General features: G+C 32.3%; 3 protein-coding genes across 4 annotated transcripts in view; 2 read left to right on the top strand and 1 right to left on the bottom strand.

Moving 5' to 3' along the window:
* The first annotated feature begins 1,487 nt into the window (after positions 1 to 1,487).
* Positions 1,488 to 3,720, top strand: LOC149906102 (thioredoxin domain-containing protein 17-like). Its single transcript, XM_090105536.1, has 3 exons — positions 1,488 to 1,734; positions 2,648 to 2,729; positions 3,034 to 3,720. The coding sequence occupies exons 1-3, from the start codon at positions 1,590 to 1,592 to the stop codon at positions 3,188 to 3,190; spliced, it is 384 nt and encodes a 127-aa protein (XP_089961662.1). The 5' UTR covers positions 1,488 to 1,589; the 3' UTR covers positions 3,191 to 3,720.
* Positions 3,721 to 6,100: 2,380 nt separating this feature from the next.
* LOC149906099 (SEC14-like protein 2) overlaps positions 6,101 to 20,985 on the bottom strand; it is a 37,439-nt gene continuing 22,554 nt past the window's right edge. Inside the window, exons 2-11 of one of the 2 annotated variants that reach the window (XM_090105789.1) lie at positions 13,356 to 13,425; positions 11,806 to 11,849; positions 11,589 to 11,709; positions 11,264 to 11,415; positions 10,812 to 10,950; positions 8,722 to 8,921; positions 7,719 to 7,864; positions 7,156 to 7,304; positions 6,725 to 6,895; positions 6,101 to 6,253 (exon numbers count right to left, since the gene is read on the bottom strand). In XM_090105789.1, coding sequence (XP_089961915.1) covers positions 6,738 to 6,895; positions 7,156 to 7,304; positions 7,719 to 7,864; positions 8,722 to 8,921; positions 10,812 to 10,950; positions 11,264 to 11,415; positions 11,589 to 11,709; positions 11,806 to 11,849; positions 13,356 to 13,425 — 1,179 coding nt within the window. In that variant the 3' untranslated portion in view covers positions 6,101 to 6,253; positions 6,725 to 6,737. Of the gene's footprint in view, positions 6,254 to 6,717; positions 6,896 to 7,155; positions 7,305 to 7,718; positions 7,865 to 8,721; positions 8,922 to 10,811; positions 10,951 to 11,263; positions 11,416 to 11,588; positions 11,710 to 11,805; positions 11,850 to 13,355; positions 13,426 to 20,985 lie in introns of those variants that run through there. The other variant, XM_090105788.1, reaches the window with a different exon arrangement.
* Positions 14,317 to 20,467, top strand: gudu (Armadillo repeat-containing protein gudu). Its single transcript, XM_090105787.1, has 6 exons — positions 14,317 to 14,912; positions 15,225 to 15,531; positions 15,902 to 16,247; positions 16,415 to 16,798; positions 18,588 to 18,802; positions 20,307 to 20,467. The coding sequence occupies exons 1-6, from the start codon at positions 14,317 to 14,319 to the stop codon at positions 20,436 to 20,438; spliced, it is 1,980 nt and encodes a 659-aa protein (XP_089961913.1). The 3' UTR covers positions 20,439 to 20,467.

The raw sequence follows: 20,985 nt of genomic DNA, 5'->3' as shown, positions 1-20,985 counted from the left end.
GGATTGTTTCCGAGATATCGGCCAAAAACTTTTCTTTAAGATTACAAGAGAAACTCCACCTGGATCTGTACGCTTTTTTCATTTTTATGGTCAGTAAGTGACCCTGAACCTAAAACAAAAATAAAATTGGTTCGGAAATTTTGTGCGAGGTTGGCCAAAAAAGTGGGGTAACAAAACTACGCTACTTTTCTGTCACCAAAGTTCATAACATGTTACATTGAAGCCTCAACTATTTTATTTTTTTCGAGTGTAATTAGAATTATCCAAAACATCTTCTTATTGCCCACCTAGGTACCTACTACATCACGAAATGCATTCAAAAATGTGTCCCTTACTTCAGCCGTTAGGGCGCTGGGCGTATGCTAATTTGTTAATCAGTCAATTTAGAGGTAAATAATTGCACATAGGTATTTGACTCACACACACACACACAAACGAAAAACAAAAGGATTAAGTTTGCGTACCTACGTATGGTGTCAATCGTGCGCAAGCTTTTTGCTTAAATCGATTTTTTTGTGTCGACTGACGACTTTTGAGTGTGAACTTAATCTTACGGATATTAAGTTTTGTAGTCAGTACCTACATAATTATTTTTTTTAGATTTGGTTAGGTACCTTCCAGGTAAGAGCCAGGGTGGGGCAAGCGCCCCACCCTGCCCCACCGTGGCTACGCCCATGAGTAAGTTATAGGTATTGCGGAAAACTTTAACTGTTAGGGCGTTTGTCCACTACAAGGAATTTTACGGTCCGGCATTCCGATTTTTTACGGTCCGGTATGGCACGCCATTAATCTATATATTATACTAGCTTGTGCACTATACGTAATTTTACTGTCCGACATTTTACTTTTCCCTATTCCGGATGGTTTTTTGTGTCTACGAGTCGCTGTAGGTATAATTGTTTTCGAATGCCCACTTGCTTGGATTTTACTGTTTTTACTGCATATGCCAATTAAAAGCAAGCTCTTGTTTTACTTTCTTTTAGTTGGCAATGAGATTTGAGAAGTCGGTATTGTTATTTTATATACATTGACCAAGCATTGACCTATAATTATTATCTAAGTAAGTGTTGGTAAGTTAAAGTTCAAGTGGGAATAGCTTTAGCTCCTCGTCACCGATTAAAATAAATAAGTGAAACACGCATTTTAAATCTCTTACGGAACTTTACTTTTTATTATAACGAAGTAATATAATATTTCACCTTCTATATTTTTTACTCGTTTCTTGTAAAATGCAAAAACAATTATTTATGATAGCATTATACCGCCAAACTTCCTTGAACTGTACCGCACTGATCCGAGTAAAGACGGACAGGTGCACAAGCAATTCATCGGTTTTTTCATGCCACACCGGACCGTAAAAAATCGGAATGCCGGACAGTAAAATTCCTTGTAGTGCACAAGCGCCCTTACGACCGATAATTACTAAATTATCTGTGAGAATGACGTGTGACAATGACAAATCAGTGACAACTGACACTTGACAGCATGATCAAATTAATGACAAAGCCAAAACTTAACTGAGAAGTTTGTTTAAAATATTTATTGTTTATTTAATATTTCTGTTTCAGTAACCCGTAAAATTGAGCAAAATGGTGACAATAGCAAAAATTAAAGGTTTTGATGCCTTTGTTAATTATACTCAGAGCATAGATCCTGAAGGTCCTCTGGTGCTATTTTACTTTAGCGGTTCCAAAACTGCCGAAGGAAAAAGTTGGTGCCCTGATTGTGAGATAGGTAATTGAACGATAAACTGATAAGATTTTGTGTTAGTAGATACTGTGAATTATTCTATTAAGTATAACATATATTTACTCATAAAACCATTAATAGACGAGCTCTGATGTTTGAAATAAATTTAATGATTTACCGTTTTAATTTCGTAGTTAATCTATATAATGATTACTTAAGATTGGGTAAAAGTACAGTTAATTAATTAGTTTTATTGTGGAGTTAATCATGATTTTTTATGCACACAACCATTTCAATATTTTCGTATTAAATATCAGCTTAGAAACTTCATGCTTAATTATATAGAAATGTTAAGTATGACAACTATGTCATTGTAATTATGTAGTTATAATAATTATGCCAAAGAAAACTCCATCTAAAAAAATTGTTGAATTAAAGAATTATGAGGAATTCACCAGTTTTATTGAAAGTTTGTCCAATAAAAATAAACATGTGTATTTTTTCTTTAATGGTGCTAAAAAGGAGAATGGTAGGAGCTGGTGTATGTACTGCCAACTGGGTAGGTTTCGCAATATTTGAATTGTGGTAGAGAATAATTTTATTATTAAGGAATATCAAATGGAATGTGTATGTGAATTACAATCTTTTTCTTTTATTTAAAGGATAATTTACGTGGAATTATTATTTTACTTACTTCAATTGTATTCATTATTATAGAAACAGATAATGGTATAGAAATTGTGGACGGATTTTATGATATGTAACATGATATAGTACAAACTACAATGTATAACATACATGTATTGTATTGATATAATTTATATATTTATAACAGGAATTTTTTCTTCAATTAAATAAATATTTTCTCAATAGATAGAGAAGTTCAGGAAAAAAAACCAAGACGGTTAACAAAAAAATTTGATACAGCAATTTTATACTTAATTTTTTTTATTTTCAGCTGAACCAATTGTGCAAGCATTTTTAAATGAAGTAAAGAAGGATTTCATATTTGCCTATGTGGATGTTGGGGATAGAGACTAGTAAGTTTGAAAATTATTTATCTTATTTAGTATTTTCATTTCAAATTTTATTTTCAAGTATCTTTTAACTTGTACTAGCTTTCTGCCCATGGCTTCACCCGCTTTGTTGAAAACTTAATAAATTATCTACTAAATCCTTCCTCTTGAATCTCTATTAAAAAACTGTACCAAAATGCAATGTATAGTTTTAAAGATCTAAGCATATATAGGTGTCTGTTAAAAAAGAGGGTCATTAAAGTTTATAAATAAAATAAAAACTGCTTTACTATATTTACATTTTATATGTATTAAAAAATAATTTCAGTTGGAAGAACCCCGAGTGTCCTTTCAGAACAGATACCAGAACAAGGCTTATGGTAATTCCTACAATCATCAAATGGAAAGGTGTACAGAGGCTAGAGGGTAGTCAGTGCAATAAGAGAGAACTCTTACAAATGTTATTTGAAGATGAGGAAGATTAATTATTTTTGGGAGTGTAGACATTGTATTGTGTTATTATTGCATATAAGAGCCAGCGCGCAAGAGCAACTTTGTCTCCGCAACTATTTTATCTCTCCCATCAATTGTATGGGGAGTTGCGTCGCTACGTGCGCGCACTTTCATACTAGCCCATGGGTGGAGAGACAAAATAGTTGCGGAGACAAAGTTGCTCGTGCGCGCTACCTCTAAATGTCACATTTCACTTGTAATGGAGCATTTATATGCTATAACTAGTAGCAAAAAAAAAATATTTGAAATCAATGAAAGATTCGATAATATTCAGTATTGGTTCATTCAACTGTACAATGGTAATTTTTTTGTGTAATAAAACATGGTATTTCATAGAGTTTAAGTGTGGTAAAAATGTAACAGTCTATGATAAAAATGTTTTAAAAGCTATTTCCTGTCAATATTTATTAGGGCAGATGTTTTTTTTTCCATTGATATCTTTGTTCTGGAAATATGTATATAAATAAGGTAAGGATATTTAATAAATCCTTTTGCATTTTTACATACTGGTTTTATTTAACTCATCCTTATCCTTAATGAGAAGTGAGAACCCGTATTTATAGGGTTAGGGTTCTCATTATCTTGTTTGGAGATCTATAAGAATCTTCTAAATGACAAATAAAAAACATTGAGTCTAAAAATATTGATCACAAAATGATCACAAATTCGTTATGTACCTATTACAATTTGTAAGGCAATTTTTTTTATTATATTATGCTGATTCATGCTGTGGAATACAATTGACAGTAGTTAGATTATGGAGATCGAATTTCGACCGCCTTTTGTCATAGTAATTGGCAGTGATCAGTAGTGATCGTAGTGATACAAACTTAACAAAACACAGCTATAACATGCTATAACGCAGATAATCTATACTATTATATAAAGCTGAAGTTTGTTTTTTTGTTTGTTTGAACGCGCTAATCTCAGGAACTACTGGTCCGATTTGAAAAATTCTTTCGGTGTTAGATAGCTCATTTATCGAGAAAGGCTATATATCATCACGCTACGACCAACAGGAGTGGAGCCACGGGGGTGAAACCGCGCGGAGCAGCTAGTATAATACTAAAAGTAAAGGTTAAAAGGTAGGTTAGGTAGGTATAAAGGTTTAAATAAAACAAGTTATCAGTATAAATTATATATTACAACAAATAAGTACAAAATAAAGTACATTGATTATTATTTCATTAACCAGTGGTTTTATACTCAAACTCTTATATCTATTGAAGAAGTCAAACTCATCTATTGAAGAAGTAAATTTCAAAATGGTACTTTTCCGATTGGATAGTCGTTGATGAATCTATAGTTTGACCAAAATATTGTAAGCAGTTAAGAACTAAGAAGTTCAACATTGCCCGTAAGTACATTTTACATAATATTTAGTAGGTACATAAAACTCGTTCAGAAATGTAATAAAATGTTGCATGTGAATTATCTAATAAAAAATGGGGGAAAAGGTACGGTCTACTTTGTATAAATACGTGTAAGTAATTAAAATCTTGATAAATCTAATATGTAATTACATAACGAGCTCCCTAATTACCCTTAATAGAAAATTATTGTAATTGTAATAGTGAATAAAAAACTAATAAGTAATCTACATTTTTTTTATTTATAGGTATAAGTATTTTGGTCTTAGTCTTTATTGTTTTTGTCTAACAATATTTGATAGACAAAATGATAAGTGATAACCAATTTCTACATATTTTTTAGTAATAATGATATTATGTTATAAAAAATGCCATGAACAATTCTTGTTTTCAAATTTCCAATACCAAGGTAGTCAAATATCCAAACATTCCTTAGGATATTATTTTCAGTGATGTCTTTGTACTTATATTCAAAAGTATCAAGTAGGTATTTATTTAATATTGACGTATCTAAAAAACAATAATTAAACTCACAATCTAAAGAATTGTCCGACGCAAAACTCTACCAACGTTTCTTATACAGTTTTATCACGATTGCTATTATGCCATTGCATAATTGATTTTTAACGTTAATGCCACGAAATATGGTTTAAATTTTAATGTACCTATGTATATATTAAGCTATTGCATAGCTTCTATCGCGGGCCTTGAGCGCGGAGACCTATGGCGGAGACCGAATCGAGAAATTTCGTAACGAAAAACTTCACGCTCCCCACTCCGACGGACACGGAGGTGTGACTTGAAGGCATAGCATGCAATAGCTTTACCGCGGCAGTCCCCGAGTGCCACACGTCTTTTTTTCATACATCGATACTCGTACATTTTTCTAGGCGATTGTGATTTTAGTTTTTAAAAAACGTCAATGATTAATAAACTATATCTCACTAAATTATTGTAGAATAACAAAAATAATCGTCGATTCAGACGAAGCATAGAACCGTTAAAAATTATATATAATAAAAAAAATCATGTTTCCCAAATATCACAGAATAACCTAAAAACTTATCTATAGGTACAACAACTAATTCAAATTAATTATCTAGGTAAGAGTAACTAAAAAATTTCAATACAAAATTAACTTTGAAAAAATAATTGATAGAATATTGAAAAAAAAAAAATTGAGCGATAATAATAATATGCATTTGCTACAACGCAAAATATAAAATATTATAAAATTGAAAATATAATTAAAAGCTGATAGCTTACTGGCTAAAATAGTAAATATTATATGTAAGTAAGTATTAAAAAATAATGTCAGTTCATTTTTCTGTTATTAGTAAGTGACTAACTACTACTCTACTGATTTTGTGGAAGCTATTTGTTTTTACTCTATTTTTGTAACAGTCATATAATATTGTTTAAACATGTATAAGTATTTGTATGTCATAACTCATAACTATAAGATACTATGCTATAAGGCAATTACTTTAGAATAAATTGTACTAGAACTTTATTATATTATAACTTGTCTCATTTTAATGCAAGGGCAACTATAGAGGATATAATATTATCATATTATAATATTGTGTCTATTTTTATTTCTATTAAGATATTTTGAGTTTTGAAAAACAATTAAACTGCCACCTAAAAATATCACTAACAGCATGGACGTATAAAAAAAGACGGACGCCATATTACGAACAAACAACGTGAAGCCACCATAGTAAGCTAGCGATCGTGTAAAGACAATAAACACGCACACACTCTCACCATAGTAAGCTAGTCGGCCGCCATTACGTCGTGAACTACCGACTGATTAACTGCGTCACTGTTTCACAAAAAATATTTAAAATGCCGTCTTGCGTGGTTAAATGGTGTCGCAACAGTACAATTTTAAATAATAAAACACAAGGGATTACATTCCACAGGGAAGCAAGTTATTTCTTTTATGTTTTAATGACAAAATTATTACGGTAAAATTTATAGAAAAAAATACAGCCGCCATTGTCATCAGGACAGCTGTTGCCATGGCAACATGGCACACACACATGGATGTTTCGCCTCCATTACTAGGCTTCACTCAATGTTTAGGCGATATACCGTCCGTCTTTTTTTATACGTCCATGACTAACAGCACCATAGACAATTTTTATTCATCAGAACTCGAGGCGGCAATTTTTAAATCCGCCAATTCGTCTTCAGGCACGTCTGTCATGTTGAGATCTCTGGACGGAATTGAAATTAGAACGTCGTAATATACCTTCTTACTGCGTAGGTAAGAACTTTTGTTGTCGAATACTACTGAATCTGAAATGGGAAAAAATTTTATTTAGAAAACATACAACAAAAAGTAGATAGAAAAGTAGAAGTCCTACCTCAATGTGACTGTTATTTTTGCACAGACTTTTTTATTCGAGACTAGAGCATATTTGGTTTGAAATTAACCTTTATTTTATTAAGTATGTATCATTTAATATGTATCATTTTTGATGGACTTTTTAAATTTATTTATTACATCACTATTAGTCGATTTTTTGTATTTTTTTTCTAAATAAATAAATACATACAAGTAGCAGGCCCCGTAACAGGCATAACGCCAACATCAGCGGGTCCTTCAGAGAGTTTCCTTGGCCCATGAACAATGCTCTCATTGCCTTCTGCATCACGTTTCTTTATTAGGAACTTTATATCGTGGTTTTCGACGCCTACGTCCCATCTGAAAATAAATATTTTTAAGGAATGAGTAAGTTTAAATTTTTCTATATTCCTGAAACATTTTAGTACACATGTACTAGATACAATAACTTGCAACCTATACTGGCAAATATCCTAATAACTACGTAAAGAACGCAACGCACGCAATAAATCTACATAATATTATATCTGCTTAAAAGACGAGCACATACGTTAGGTATACTTATTCTATACAATCGAATTTAGATAGTGCCCAAAACTTGTTCTATTGCATTCCCACAGTATTAATAAATCGATATCACTTTAACCGTTGTTAATTTGAATTTGGCGATATATTTGAAAGCGTACAACAATTTTTTGTTATTTTTCTTCGTATAATATTTATGTAAATTTTTCTGCAATTTGTATCATAAATAAGAATGAAATATGTACTTACTTTAGTACACTCTCGCTATCGGGACATAATAAATCAACGACGTGCTTCTCTCCAGTCTTTACAGTCACTCGTGTGTAATGCTCTGAGTCTTCTTCCTGGATGTTACGGGAATAATATGATTTTGGTACTTTACCCCCTGGTTTTACCTGTAAAAGTAATTTTTATTAATTCCTTATCCAAATCCACACGGAGACTATTGAAAGCCGGCTTTTATGTTTTAGTTTTAAAATAACACGAATCTATTCAATTCCAAATTCTCGGTATAATACAAAATGCCGAGTGTTTGTAAACTGACGACTCCGTTTGTAAAGGACGAAATTATACAAATTGTCTACGACATATACGAGGTATAAAATAGATATTATATAGTTATATATATTACAGACTAGCTGCTCCGCACGGTTTCACCCCCGTGGCTCCACTCCTAATGGTTGTAGCGTGATGGTATATGGCATATAGCCTTCCCCGATAAATAACACCGAAAGAATTTTTCAAATCGGACCAGTAGTTCCAGAGATTAGCGCGTTCAAACAAACATACAAACTCTTCTGCTTTTCAATATTAGTACATATAGAAGTAGAAAAAAGTTATTCGCAATTCGTAATTTATTAGTATAAGTACAGTATATTTTGCAATATAATTTTTACTCAATCATACTGTCACAAGGAAATTATCTATAATGACCTGTAATCAAGTACATTACTTCCTGTTGATTATATTTTATGAAAATGAAAAATGTAGCATAATAAATGTTTAGAAATAAATTACATAACATTACAATATTATCTGTGTATAATCGGAAAATGAGATCTCATTAAGATTGAACCTTTTTGTTCAAAAAGTAGCATAATAGACGTGTATAGGCAAGTTTACCTAACACGTAGAAGTTCTGTTCTTAGAATGCATTTCATGGGCTTTAGTGAATTTCAGGGATTTTTTCCAATAAAAAAGTAATATGCATCAAGGAAACATAATACTTAGATCGTCAAAAAACCAAACTTACCAAGGAACTACATTTAGGGTCGCCATTTTCGTCAACCATAGAGCCGCCATAGTGCACGGGAAGGAATTCCTTGTCTATGAGCGCGAGTATCTGTGGTTGGTACTTTTTAGGATCTGTGCCGAATATCCGAATTTTCGATATTGTGTATTCGTGCATGAACTTCTTGACAACGGAAAATGCGAGGGAAAATACTTTTGGCGCTGAAAAAGAATATTAATTTTTAGCACAATTATAATATAATTAATAATAAATTTTTGCATAATATAATCTCATTCAACCTCGAGAAAAATAGCTCTTTATAAAAGATAATATACTGTATAAGGTTTCATTAAAACCTTTTATTATGTAGGTAGCTAAAAGTACATCGTGTAATATTAAACTTAATTTTGCAACACAATGCATAATTATTATTCATTCTTTTTTGTATATTTACAAGAAAATCATGGGGGATTAACCATGAACATAACGAATAGGTACGTAATCTTTATTATTTTTCACGTAAACGATTATAGAACATTCTCTTTCCAATGCCAGATAATTAAATGTTATGAAATATGTAATTAGGTGTCTTATCTTTGATAAACAATTAAGTATTAATAAAACTAAGTATTAGTAGTAACCTGAGGAAATTATAGTCCGAGTTCTAGCTCATAAATATAGCGACCATGTATAATAATTAGTAATCGATATCAATTTTTTTTTCTTTGAGAGTAGACCATATAATCTATACAAATATTATAAAGAGGAAAGGTTTGATTTTTTGTTTGTTTGTTTGTATGAATTGAATAGGCTCCGTAACTACTTGGCAGATTTGAAAAATTCTTTCACTGTTGGAAAGCTACATCATTTCTGAGTGACATAGGCTAGGTTTTATCCCGGAAATCCCACGGGAACGGGAAGTATGCGGGTTTTTTTTGAAAACGCGGGCGAAGCCGCAGGCGGAAAGCTAGTAATGTATAATGAAATAGATACTTACATTTGCTCAATATATTTTTTCATAAGAATGGTAAAATTCTCAAATAATACAAATAATATGAGCAGTGAATAAAGTTTCCAATAATTTGGAAAATCCAAAAGTGCACGCCTCATAATTTTTTTTTAATCCATCAGTCCTCGGAATCACAGACACAATAGAAAATCTATTGTGTCGCGCCCCGATCGGGCCTTACGGTGGTCAATGGGTTAATAAATATTTATTAATTATTATTTTTGTTTATTTAATAACAATTAAACCACATCGAATCAGACCCTGAAAAATGAAAGGGTTCTATTCCTGAGCATACTCAAGCGTAAGAGAAAAAAAAAGACTCGATTAGTAAAGTATTTCGGTCGCTATCGTGTTAACAAGAAAAAGGATCCGCACATACAGACACACGGACGTCCAAGACAGAACTTTTTTAAACTGTTTTTTAACTAGTTTAAATAACAAAAATGACATCAAAAATATCATGAACGTTAAAAATAGTGTTTTTTCTTAATATGTGTGTGTATGTATTATCTTACAAGTGCAATGTATGATACATAAAGACATTTTAAGTTTGAAAAATCAGATGTTTTGCGCGAAGTGACAGTAGTACCCACCTCAACGCTTCGCTTATGAGGCGTGCAATATAATTTCTTAATAAGAATGAAAATATCACAATCGAGAATGCTTAAGTAGCAAAAATGCTACTTAAGCATTCTCGATGCTGTGGATGTTAGACGAGCTTCTTCTATAAAATCTTTTAAATCTCTTTTATATAAGCACCTCTCCAATTTAGCATATCCTTCTATTTAATATAATGTATTTTATCCTTTCCTATTATTCATTTTTGTATTTTATGTATTCTATCTTCTATGATCTATATTATTATTTTATGTATTATATCAGCCACCCGCGTTACATATATTTCTTCTTTATCCCTTACCTTGGGCAGCCTGGAAGAGATCGCTAGTAAGCGATAAGGCAGCCTAATGTACCTACCATATTAATCGTCTTTGTATAATTGTAAAATATATTACTTGGTGTGGTATATTAAATTGTTAAATAAATAAATGCTACTGAATATTTTAAATAGAATTTTTGTTATATGACATACAAATAATATTACCATTTATTAAGAAGCAGGCCTTTAATATCTCAGGGTAGTTGGCTTCATAGATCTGCAGTAAAGTGAACACCATTTCAGCGGCTGGTTTCCATGCGTACTGTCTGATGTTGAAGCCTTCCAGATCGAATATTACTGTCACCTACAAAAAAAGAGAATATTTTTTTAGCGATAGAATATTTCGAACCAGAGACAAGTGTTTTTTACGTTTTGTATTTAAATTGTGTCGCCTCTTACGTTATGGGCAAAGTGTTAGTTTTAATTTTGTTGTCTTATAGGTGGTAACAATTTTTCCCCAACTTCGTTTTACTGGTTTTACTTTACTTACGATGTCCTTACGTTATATTCATAAAAGATTACTTACTAATATACTATAGCAGAAACAAGATCCTACACTTTATTCTCTGCATCAATAGCCAACAGTTTTGGATGAATAGCTAATTTTTTAAACATACCTTCAAGGCAGCAGGGCCATGTGTCAAAGCCTGTTTTCTACCGAGAGCCAAATAATGTTCCAAATGTCGCAGAATCATCCTTATAAGATCTGTCCTCGTAACAGAATGTAACATTCCCCATGCGTCCAAACCGACGAAGGGCACGATAATAACTGGAAATTTATTTCATTTAAAAGCCTTTTTTGGAAAAGCATTACGTGTACGCAAGGAAAATGCTTCAAATCTACGATTGAGATGGAGTTTCGGCAAAAAATATACAAAAACGTTTTTTTTTTATTATAAAAACTTTCGATCAGGAATTTATTATTACAAAAATTAATCATACTTGGAGATCCTTCCTTATCGAATCCCGTGCTGCCGCTGGGGAAATGTTTTACCAAAACTTCTGGTGCCTGCCAAGAGTTTAGTGTTGTGTCTATGCCCCACTTTTCCCGCCATTTCATTGACTGAAAAAAAACATTATTTTGAAAGCTCTATCGATGAGGAATTTTTTATCTTAAACTAGTATTTGCACCGATTGTATACATTTATAAATAACTTACGTCTCTTAGCATTTTCTCCGCTGCTTCAGGGTCCCATTGTCTTGCTGTAACAAAAAAAAATACAAAAACATGTTTACTGATAAATGATAAATAGAATATAAGGTTATTGCACTTGTTATTCGCATTAACTATGATTTCAATTATGTAATAGACAAACATATAAATAAAAAATAATTTAGAAAAATATGTTATGTAACTTTTGTTATGACAAATACAATATGTATACATATAAGGTTATTACACTTGCTATTTGCATTAACATTGATAAAGGTATGTAATAGATAAACATACATTTACTTATTTAGTTCAACTAATACAACAAATTATCTAGTTGTATGGATTATATTTTAATGACAGAAAATGGATGTTCACATGCGAGCCGCTCTACCTATATATTTTATTCTCACATAAATGGCAGAAACAGAAAATATGATAGGTATGATTTTATATGTTAAAATTGAAGCAAACTAGCTAATACTTTACAATTCAATATTTCATATTGCAATGATAATATATGTTTGTATTAGTGATGCGTGAATCGCTATTCAGGTCAAAGTAACTACATAATATTGTTTACAATAATCAACATTGGCAATGAACTTTTACATGTGTTTTCAAATGTTATCTCAGATTTGCGCAAATCAATTCTTAGCTGTAAGTTATAACATATTAAATATTAAAAACATATTACGTTGCAAATGTTTATCATTTTTAATTCTTTAATGTAATCGGAAGGTAATCGGATTATAAATAAATTTGGCATATCAATAAATCGCTGCTATGCTGTATTTTGCTGCTTTATTTTATATTTAAAATATCATGCGTTATCTTTTGACTTAGAGCAAGTCTTTTGATATAATAAGAGTAGGTAAATTGTAAATACTAAACTTATTTATAAAACGTTTCGCATTTTGGATTGTTTTAAAATTCATTCGACTATTCTTATTCATTCCAGTTTGGTGCAGTTGAATCTACAAGTAATATGATAATGGTACTCAAATGCTCAACATTATATTTACATTGTGTGTAATTTGACTCAGAAAAATTTACGAGTAGGTTAGTATATAGATATAATATTATGTACGCAATTTAATGTTTAAGACTTCTTAAATATGGTTTTAAAATTATTAGATTTATGTATAGCACGGGTTGCTGTCTATGCTCTAAAGTCTCATACTATTTGCAAGTGATAAGAATAAAGATGACTAGGAAGTATGTAGTAACTAATGGTCGACATAGTCCAGTCGTTAATTGATAACACTGTTTGAATTTTAAATAATATTGACTCATTCTTACGAAGCCAATAAGCATTTGGATGTTTGTTTATAAATTGAGTAGATATCATCACAATATCATTTAATGGAGTCACTATTTTTTATGTTATAGATATAGGCTCTTATTTATTTTGATGAAAAAGATGTATTGTATATTCGTCAATTTGATTCGTCATTTGTGGTATTCAATAACAAGTCAATAACGTATATTTTGTATAATTATTTATTTCTTTAAATATTTATAAGAAAAAAAGTAAAGAGGATTAATACGCTTACCTCTAAGCCATCTTAACAGGAAGTGGTCATTGTGTTCAGGTTTCAGGACATCTTTTACGCTACGACGAAACTGTAATTAAAGAGAATAAAACTTTATAGCTTCAATTCATTTTATAGCACCATACAATGTTAAGCTATACTATGTAAAGGATGCAATTAAAGGGTATCAGTTTTTATGCACTTTACATTGACTTTAAATTGTAATTAATTACACTATCTACATACTAATTTAGAAGAAAAAAAATTATAATGAGCGACAAAGTAATTGATTTGTAATTAGGTCTATTTCTTTTGCTCTTAATGTAGCTGCGTATTAGAAAATATTGTATCTGCATAAATAATTGAAAACTGAAAAGTTCTTTGATATTGAAACGTAATTTTAGGGTTATGAGAGATGCATTCGTTCTTGCTGCAAATTTTCGACTCGAATTTAACAGATTAAAAATAATTAAATATCTTTGACTGACCGGTTGACTTGGTTGGTAGTGGCTCTGCATTCCAAGCCAGAGGTCGTGGGTTCGGTTCCCACCCGGGGCAAATATTTGTGTGATGAACATAGATCTTTGCTCTGTGTCTGGGTCTTAATTATCTATATTATGTATTTATTTAAAATTATATATGTATGTTTATCAGTCATCTAGTTTCCATAACACAAGCGAAAGCTTAGTATGGGATCAGATCGTGCCGTGTATATATATACCGTGTATATATGTATATATATTTCAGGATAATTTTCTCCTGAAATATTTATTATTTATTTTATTTTTATCTTTAACGTGTCTTTAACAGTGTTATATTTTTAGTCTGTTGCAAAAAGTGGATTTTAAAAATAATTTTGCGGTTACCTAGCAACCGTATTGATAAAGCAAGGTTTGCATTTCGGAACAAGTTTATTATCAATCACAATCGGATTTCTATTTAGTGTTTAGACATTGTTTTTATTTATTTTATTTAAAATATAATGGAGGGTGATAATGTATCGACATTCAGTGCTGATGGTGGCCAGGATACTGTGGGTCTTCCACGTATTGTTATGGTTACTGAAGGGTCTGATACCTCAGCATCATCAGCCTCATCAACATCGTCTTCTGAAGACAACTGGGCAGATCTAATCAAATCTTCCGAAATACCACCAGAATACTGGCATATACAAAAGCTCGTAAAGTATATGAAAGCGGGCAATCAAACAGCAACTATGGTAGCACTATCTTGCCTTAAAGACCATGACTTAACAATAGAAGTGAACCAGCGAGCCATTCAAGAAATAGGCGGACTAGAATTATTAGTAAATCTTCTGGAAACGCGAGACTTGTGTTGCATTTTGGGTGGACTGGCTGTTCTAAAAGACATAACACCAAATATAGAAATAAGGAAGAAAGTCACTGATCTAGGTGCAATACCTTTACTAGTTGGCCTCCTATCTGACCCAGCGAGAGATGTACAAATACTAGCTGCAGAAACTATAGCTAATTTGGGAAGGATTCGAAAAAGCAGAAAGTTTTGCAGAAAATACGGCGGACTGCCGAAGTTGATCGACTTGTTGGATATAAAAGAGAAGTTGGTATTCAGATAAACTGACAGGATGTCCCTCCGTCGGTGTAATAACAGATTTGCATACGTTGAGTACGTAAAAAATACTGGATGGATGGTGGGACATCCTGTAGATGTATATTAACGAAATAAGCATTTAGAATAATACTTACATAAAATATTTAAGTACATGTTCTAAATATTCAAATTGTTATTAAAATCTTACATATATGTTAAGGACGATTCACACAATTACTTTTGCATTATTTACGTTCATTATAATTCTTAGAGCGTGACAAATGATGGCCGTTACAAAACCATGACCAATTGTCATTACAGATACCTAGTTACACCACGAGACCAGCTCAATCAAGACGAGCTACAGTTTCTCGATATCGCAAGGGCTGGTGCCAAAGCCCTTTGGTCAATGTCGTCCTCGCAAAGGAACAGAGAAGCAATGAGGAAGTACGGAATGATACCTTTGATAGGGAGGATGCTGAAGACCATTCATTTGGATGTGGCGGTACCAGCGGTTGGCTTGTTGCAAATGTGTGCGAATGAAACTTCCTTTCAATTAGCTATACAGACTGAGAAGATGGTGAATGATCTGATCACACATTTAGCTAATGAAGATAAGGATTTGAAGGTGAGCTAAAGTTAAGCTTCATCAGCTAAGTCCAACAGATATAACAAAATACATAATCGACAAATTTAAATGGTTTATCATTCGATTGAAATCTTGCAAAGTTGAGGTCGATACCTCGAATACCTTTTGGGCACATGTTTGATTTCTTGTATTTATTTTGAATCTTTGACAAAAAATTAACACTTATATTTTACAAAACACAAAGACTTAAAAATAAAAGCTATTAATCATTACAATAACTACAAAAAGAGTAAACAAAGAATTTGAATCACAATAACAACACAAAAGCATAATTCGTTTAGCTGGGATTTATTTTTGAGATATTGTGTGAAAACTTTTAAATAATAATGTTGTTATTTTTCCTTTAAAGACCTATTGCAGTTTGGCGATTTATAAATGCGCAAGTGATTCAATAACACGGGACATGATTCGGGAAGCCGGTGGCTTAGAACTGTTGGTGGAAGCTGCCCAGGATAGCACGAACAGAGCCAATAAACCTCTAATGGCGGCTGTAACTGGCGCCCTATGGAAATGTGCTAACAGTGAAGCAAGTGTGAAGAGATTGGACACTCTAGGAGCTGTTCCAATACTAGTCAGGCTATTAGATGACGAAAATGACGGAGTATTGACCAATGTCGCCGGAGCGCTCGCGGAATGCGCTAAATATCCACCTAACCGTGGAAAAATTAGATCCTCTGGTGGAATACCGATGTTGAGTAAGTAGTAAAATTATCATTTTTTATGTGGTTCTTTCATTTTCGTTTACGAAGCATAACACATCAAAGCAGTTTATTACCGATTGAGTAATTACATCACAACGTTTTCATAATTTCTCTAAACTGAAATATGAATTTTTGGTGAAATATGTATTTTACTTTTACAGTACACCATTTAAATAATACATACAAACCACTGCTAGAGAACGTTCCATTGGTACTAATGGAGTGTGCAAAAGACATTAGTTGTATGAACGAAATTGACGAACTAGACGGCGTTCGACTGATATGGTCTCTACTAAAGAATGACTCGAAAAAAGTGCAAACGAATGCAGCTCTAGCGCTGAGCCCTTGCGTTCAAAACGCGACTGACTCTGGAGAAATGGTGAGATCATTTGTCGGGGCGTTGGAACTAACGGTGGATCTATTAGATTCGGATGATCATAATGTACTGTCAGCGGTTTGTGCAGCAATAGCGACAATTGCGAAAGACCACGAGAACTTGGCGGTTATTTCTGACCACGGAGTCGTAGCGAAACTTTCCAAGTTAGGTAAGTGTGAAGTGTTTTGTGGTTATTGTTATGGTCACGAATTGGAAGTCTTTAATGTGAATAATAATAGCAGTACGTAATAACAATTTTGCTTAACCGATATTACGCTTTTAGTTATTACTAATGGTGAAGCTCTTTGATTCTTAATTACTGTGGAAAATACAAACTGAGATCAATTGCAATCATGACCAATTTTGTACAGTAATGGACTGCACTTTTTGGCAGTATGCAATTAGGGTAGTAATAAATAACGATAAAAAGTAACCGAGTACCTACCATTTAAAAATTTAATTATTTTGAACAAGAAATTGTGGCACAGAGATGTGGCAATGTCATCGTTGATTTTAAAGCTTAATCACATTGCCGCTGTCCAAAAGCAAATAATATAATGGACAGGGTATAGGAACCATAATATTTTAGTTTTATAGAATAACATGTTGAGAGATAAGAAACCTTTGATTCAAACAGTTTAACACCGACCCCTGAACTCGACTTATTTTCCTTATGTTATTTCATATTTGTTTCTTGTGTGTATTTTCCATTGACTATACAATATACATATACAGTAGCACCTCGTTAAGTCGAACCTCGATAAGTCAAAAACCTCCAAATCTCGAAAAAATGTCTTGTTCCCTTCCCTTCAAACCCGAAAACCTCTATTACTTGAAATTTTGTCCCTCTGTTAGTCGAAATAATCACCGAGTCCCTCCAAGCCATTTTGGTACATATTTTCACTCTATAACTCGAAAAATCAAATTTGACCTCTGTATCTCGAACATAGCAACGTTTTATTTTACAACCAGTACACTATTGTTTCTTAGAAAACATTTTAGGAGTACTTATACGATAATTAATTTATGACTCACGAAACACGTGTTTGCGTTAAGTATCTGATGACGAAATTATCGATTCAGTAGCTCAGAAAACCGATACTAATGATTAAGATGACATAGAAGACGTGAATAGTACATGCGCTCCATGGGTTTCCATCAAAGAGGCAAGAACCGTATTGAATACCTACCTTACGAAATTTTATAAAGCAAACCAGTATCTTTGAAAAAGAAGAATTTTCTGCTCTTTATAGATTATAAAATGCTAGAGAAGAACCAAATTATCTAAAGCAAAAAAAAATACTGACTTTTTTAATGCCATATTTTTTATTTTAAAATGATTTGAAATAATGTTGATTTATAATAAATAAAAACATGTTTGTGACCTCTGCAAGTTGAATTTTAATTTATTTTACCTCTGTAACTCAAAATTGATAAGAATAAACCTCAAACTCTTTATGTCGAATCAAAATCCGCCTAAGTCGAAATCCTCCATAAGTTGAAAACTCTATAACTCGAATTTTTTGGCGTCTCCCTTGATATTCGACTTATAGAGGTGCTACTGTATATGTAAATACGTTAAAATATATATTTACACAAAGACTGTGATCTTAGCGTCACTTAACTTGGTTCAGCGACAAACACTCATGTTTATTGACCTTTCTATCCTTACTTGGGTTTTACTTGACATTTTTTTGCGATTCTTCCATAGAGTCTATTTCTGTCATAGAATACTCATATTTTCTGTTTACTTGAGAAACTTCGCTCCATAATGTAATAAGGACTATAAAAGGACCCAAAAGTTAAGAATCCCAAACTTTGATTTGATTCTTCAAAGGCTCCATTTTAATTTTTAAACTTTCCTAATCTCTATAATACGAATTTAAAGAATCGAAAAGCTTGGTATCTGAGCGTTTATGTTAATAGCTCACAACTTCACCATTCTGTCACCATTTCAGTGAGCACAACAGATGATCATCTTCGCGCCAATTTGGGTGTTGCCATCGCCTACTGCTGCGACTGGGCACAGAACCGCCAGGAGTTTGGGAAACGCGGCGCCATTACCCCGCTCGTCAACTATATGACGTCACGAGACCCTAACGTGCATCGGGCTACCGCTTTGGCGCTTTACCATCTATCCTTCTATTCTATCAATTGTGTTACTATGCATGCAGTAAGTTAAAAAATAATTCATATGTTATATAAAAATAAGACTCTACTTGAGTCGTCATCAGTACAGTGTACATATTATTTAAATGCCAAAGACTTGTTATAAAAATTGAAGAACAAATGCAACAAAAAATTAATTTAAACTTGGAAAGAAATAATATGAGTCATAAATAATACGGCCCGTAACATTTGCATTTTGCACTGCTCTGACAAGAATAATTTATAAGTTGCGTTGCATAATTAATTAAATTCAATGTTAGTTACCAGTATTTTTTGTAGATTTATTTTTTAAACTTTTTTTAAGAGGAATAGAGATATAGGCCTACCCTCACGTACCATAATTATTATATATATGTAATCGTAATTGAAAAAAGTTAAGCAAATGTGCAGTTCTAACAAAACGAAATATCATGTTAGTCTATGTCGTCGTTACTATAAGGTTACGTTGTTGAATTTTGTTGAACTGTCAAATATAATGGCTCTACTACAGCTGTGCCCACGGTTTTTCTCGCATTGCTGCGCTCTTATTGGTCTTAGCGTGATGATATATAGCCTATAGGTATAGGCTATAGCTTACCTCGATAAATGGGCTATCTGACACTGTTCATTGAGATTAGTGCGTTTTAACAAACAAATAAACTTTCAGCTTTATAATATTTTATATTAGTTTAGTGTAGATATAGGCGTTCAACAATGCATATAGACAAGGTTATCATAGTTATTGATTTTCTATGTTAATGCTAAGAAATGTGGGAAATTTTCTGCATGTATGGGCTTTTGTTCGTGACTTCGATTGTGTTGAAAGAGAGATTAAAATTGCGATTGCCGATATAGCACTCGGATATATTGTAGCTTTCTTTATTAAGAGATATTTTCGACTAAAGTTGCCGGCATCTTTAAAAATATTGTCATAAGCGTATAATTCGAATTTTTTTTATGCACATTTGTTGCTAAAATTAGCACATGCATAACAATATGTATATTGATATGATAATTAGCCGTTATATTTTGGCGTAGGATTTTATAATAAACATGATGCAATTTGAAAACAAGTTTGTATACCTACATATTTTAAATTTAAAACAAAGTCATCCGTCGCATCTGTGTGTCTGGTACAGGTGTGGTCTGGACGCGATAAACTCAAGAACTGCACCAATTTTTCATTATGTTCTCGAGCATTGATATAAGGGTTGTACAATGTTTTCGAGGAAGATGAAGTATAGTAAATGCATTGATATTGATAGATTATGTACGGTGGTTTTAGTTATAGACAATGCGGTCAAGTCAGTCAAGAAAGTCAATTTATTGCAAATATCATCTCCTAGCTAGCTGAAGAGTTCGTTTGTTTGCTTGAACGCGCTCGTCCCATAAACCACCACTCACTGTTACATAATCCATTTATCAAAGAAGGCTAAATATGTTTATCATCACACCAATAGGAACGAAGCAATGGGATGGGGGTAAACCGGGGGCAACAGCTAGTTAAAATTTTTTTTTTTTGCTTTCAGGCTGGTGTCGTACAATTTCTCTTAGAGACAATAGGTTCCAAGGATCCCATTTTACAAGAAGCATCTGCAGGCTGTCTCTGCAACATCCGCAAATTAGCTCTCGCTACGGAAAAAATCAAGCTCAAACAATAGTAGGTAATTATTTACCGGTTTTACCGTAACATGGTGGTTTAATAAAATGATTAAAATGTTAGATAGACACTTGTTTTTTCTTAATGCTAAACGACCTATCTCGTTTTAAATGTTGGTAAAAAAGATTGACGTACCTACAGTGGAAATTTTGAAATGAGATTATATCTATTATTATAGATCATACATTTTTTGTTAGAGTAATTGAATATATTTAACGAGTTGCTTGATAAAATAAATGCATGTTTATTATTGTTCGAGATTGATAAAATGGCACATTGTCGAAAATTGAATATTTTGTGGTGAGATAAGCGCTTTCTCTAACTACCAACTCTACAACTATTAATAAAGAAGTAGGTAAACATATTGCTTTAGAAAAAAATTCTAACGGATAAAATTTTTGAGAAAATACTAACTGTGACAATGAAGTATGGATTTTTCAAAAGATTCATGCAATATCTAACAACCTCGTACCATCTGAATATCTGATTGTGTCTGTGAATAATTTATGCAACTTTACAGAAATACGTCGAATCACGCGTGGTAGGGA

Source organism: Colias eurytheme, chromosome 9 (assembly GCF_061535395.1).
Source record: "Colias eurytheme isolate Ceu_HAF_F1 chromosome 9, ilColEury1 Martin Lab GWU primary, whole genome shotgun sequence".
In the NCBI taxonomy this organism is placed as follows: Eukaryota; Metazoa; Arthropoda; class Insecta; order Lepidoptera; family Pieridae; genus Colias; species Colias eurytheme.
This window is presented reverse-complemented; position numbering and strand designations above follow the sequence as displayed.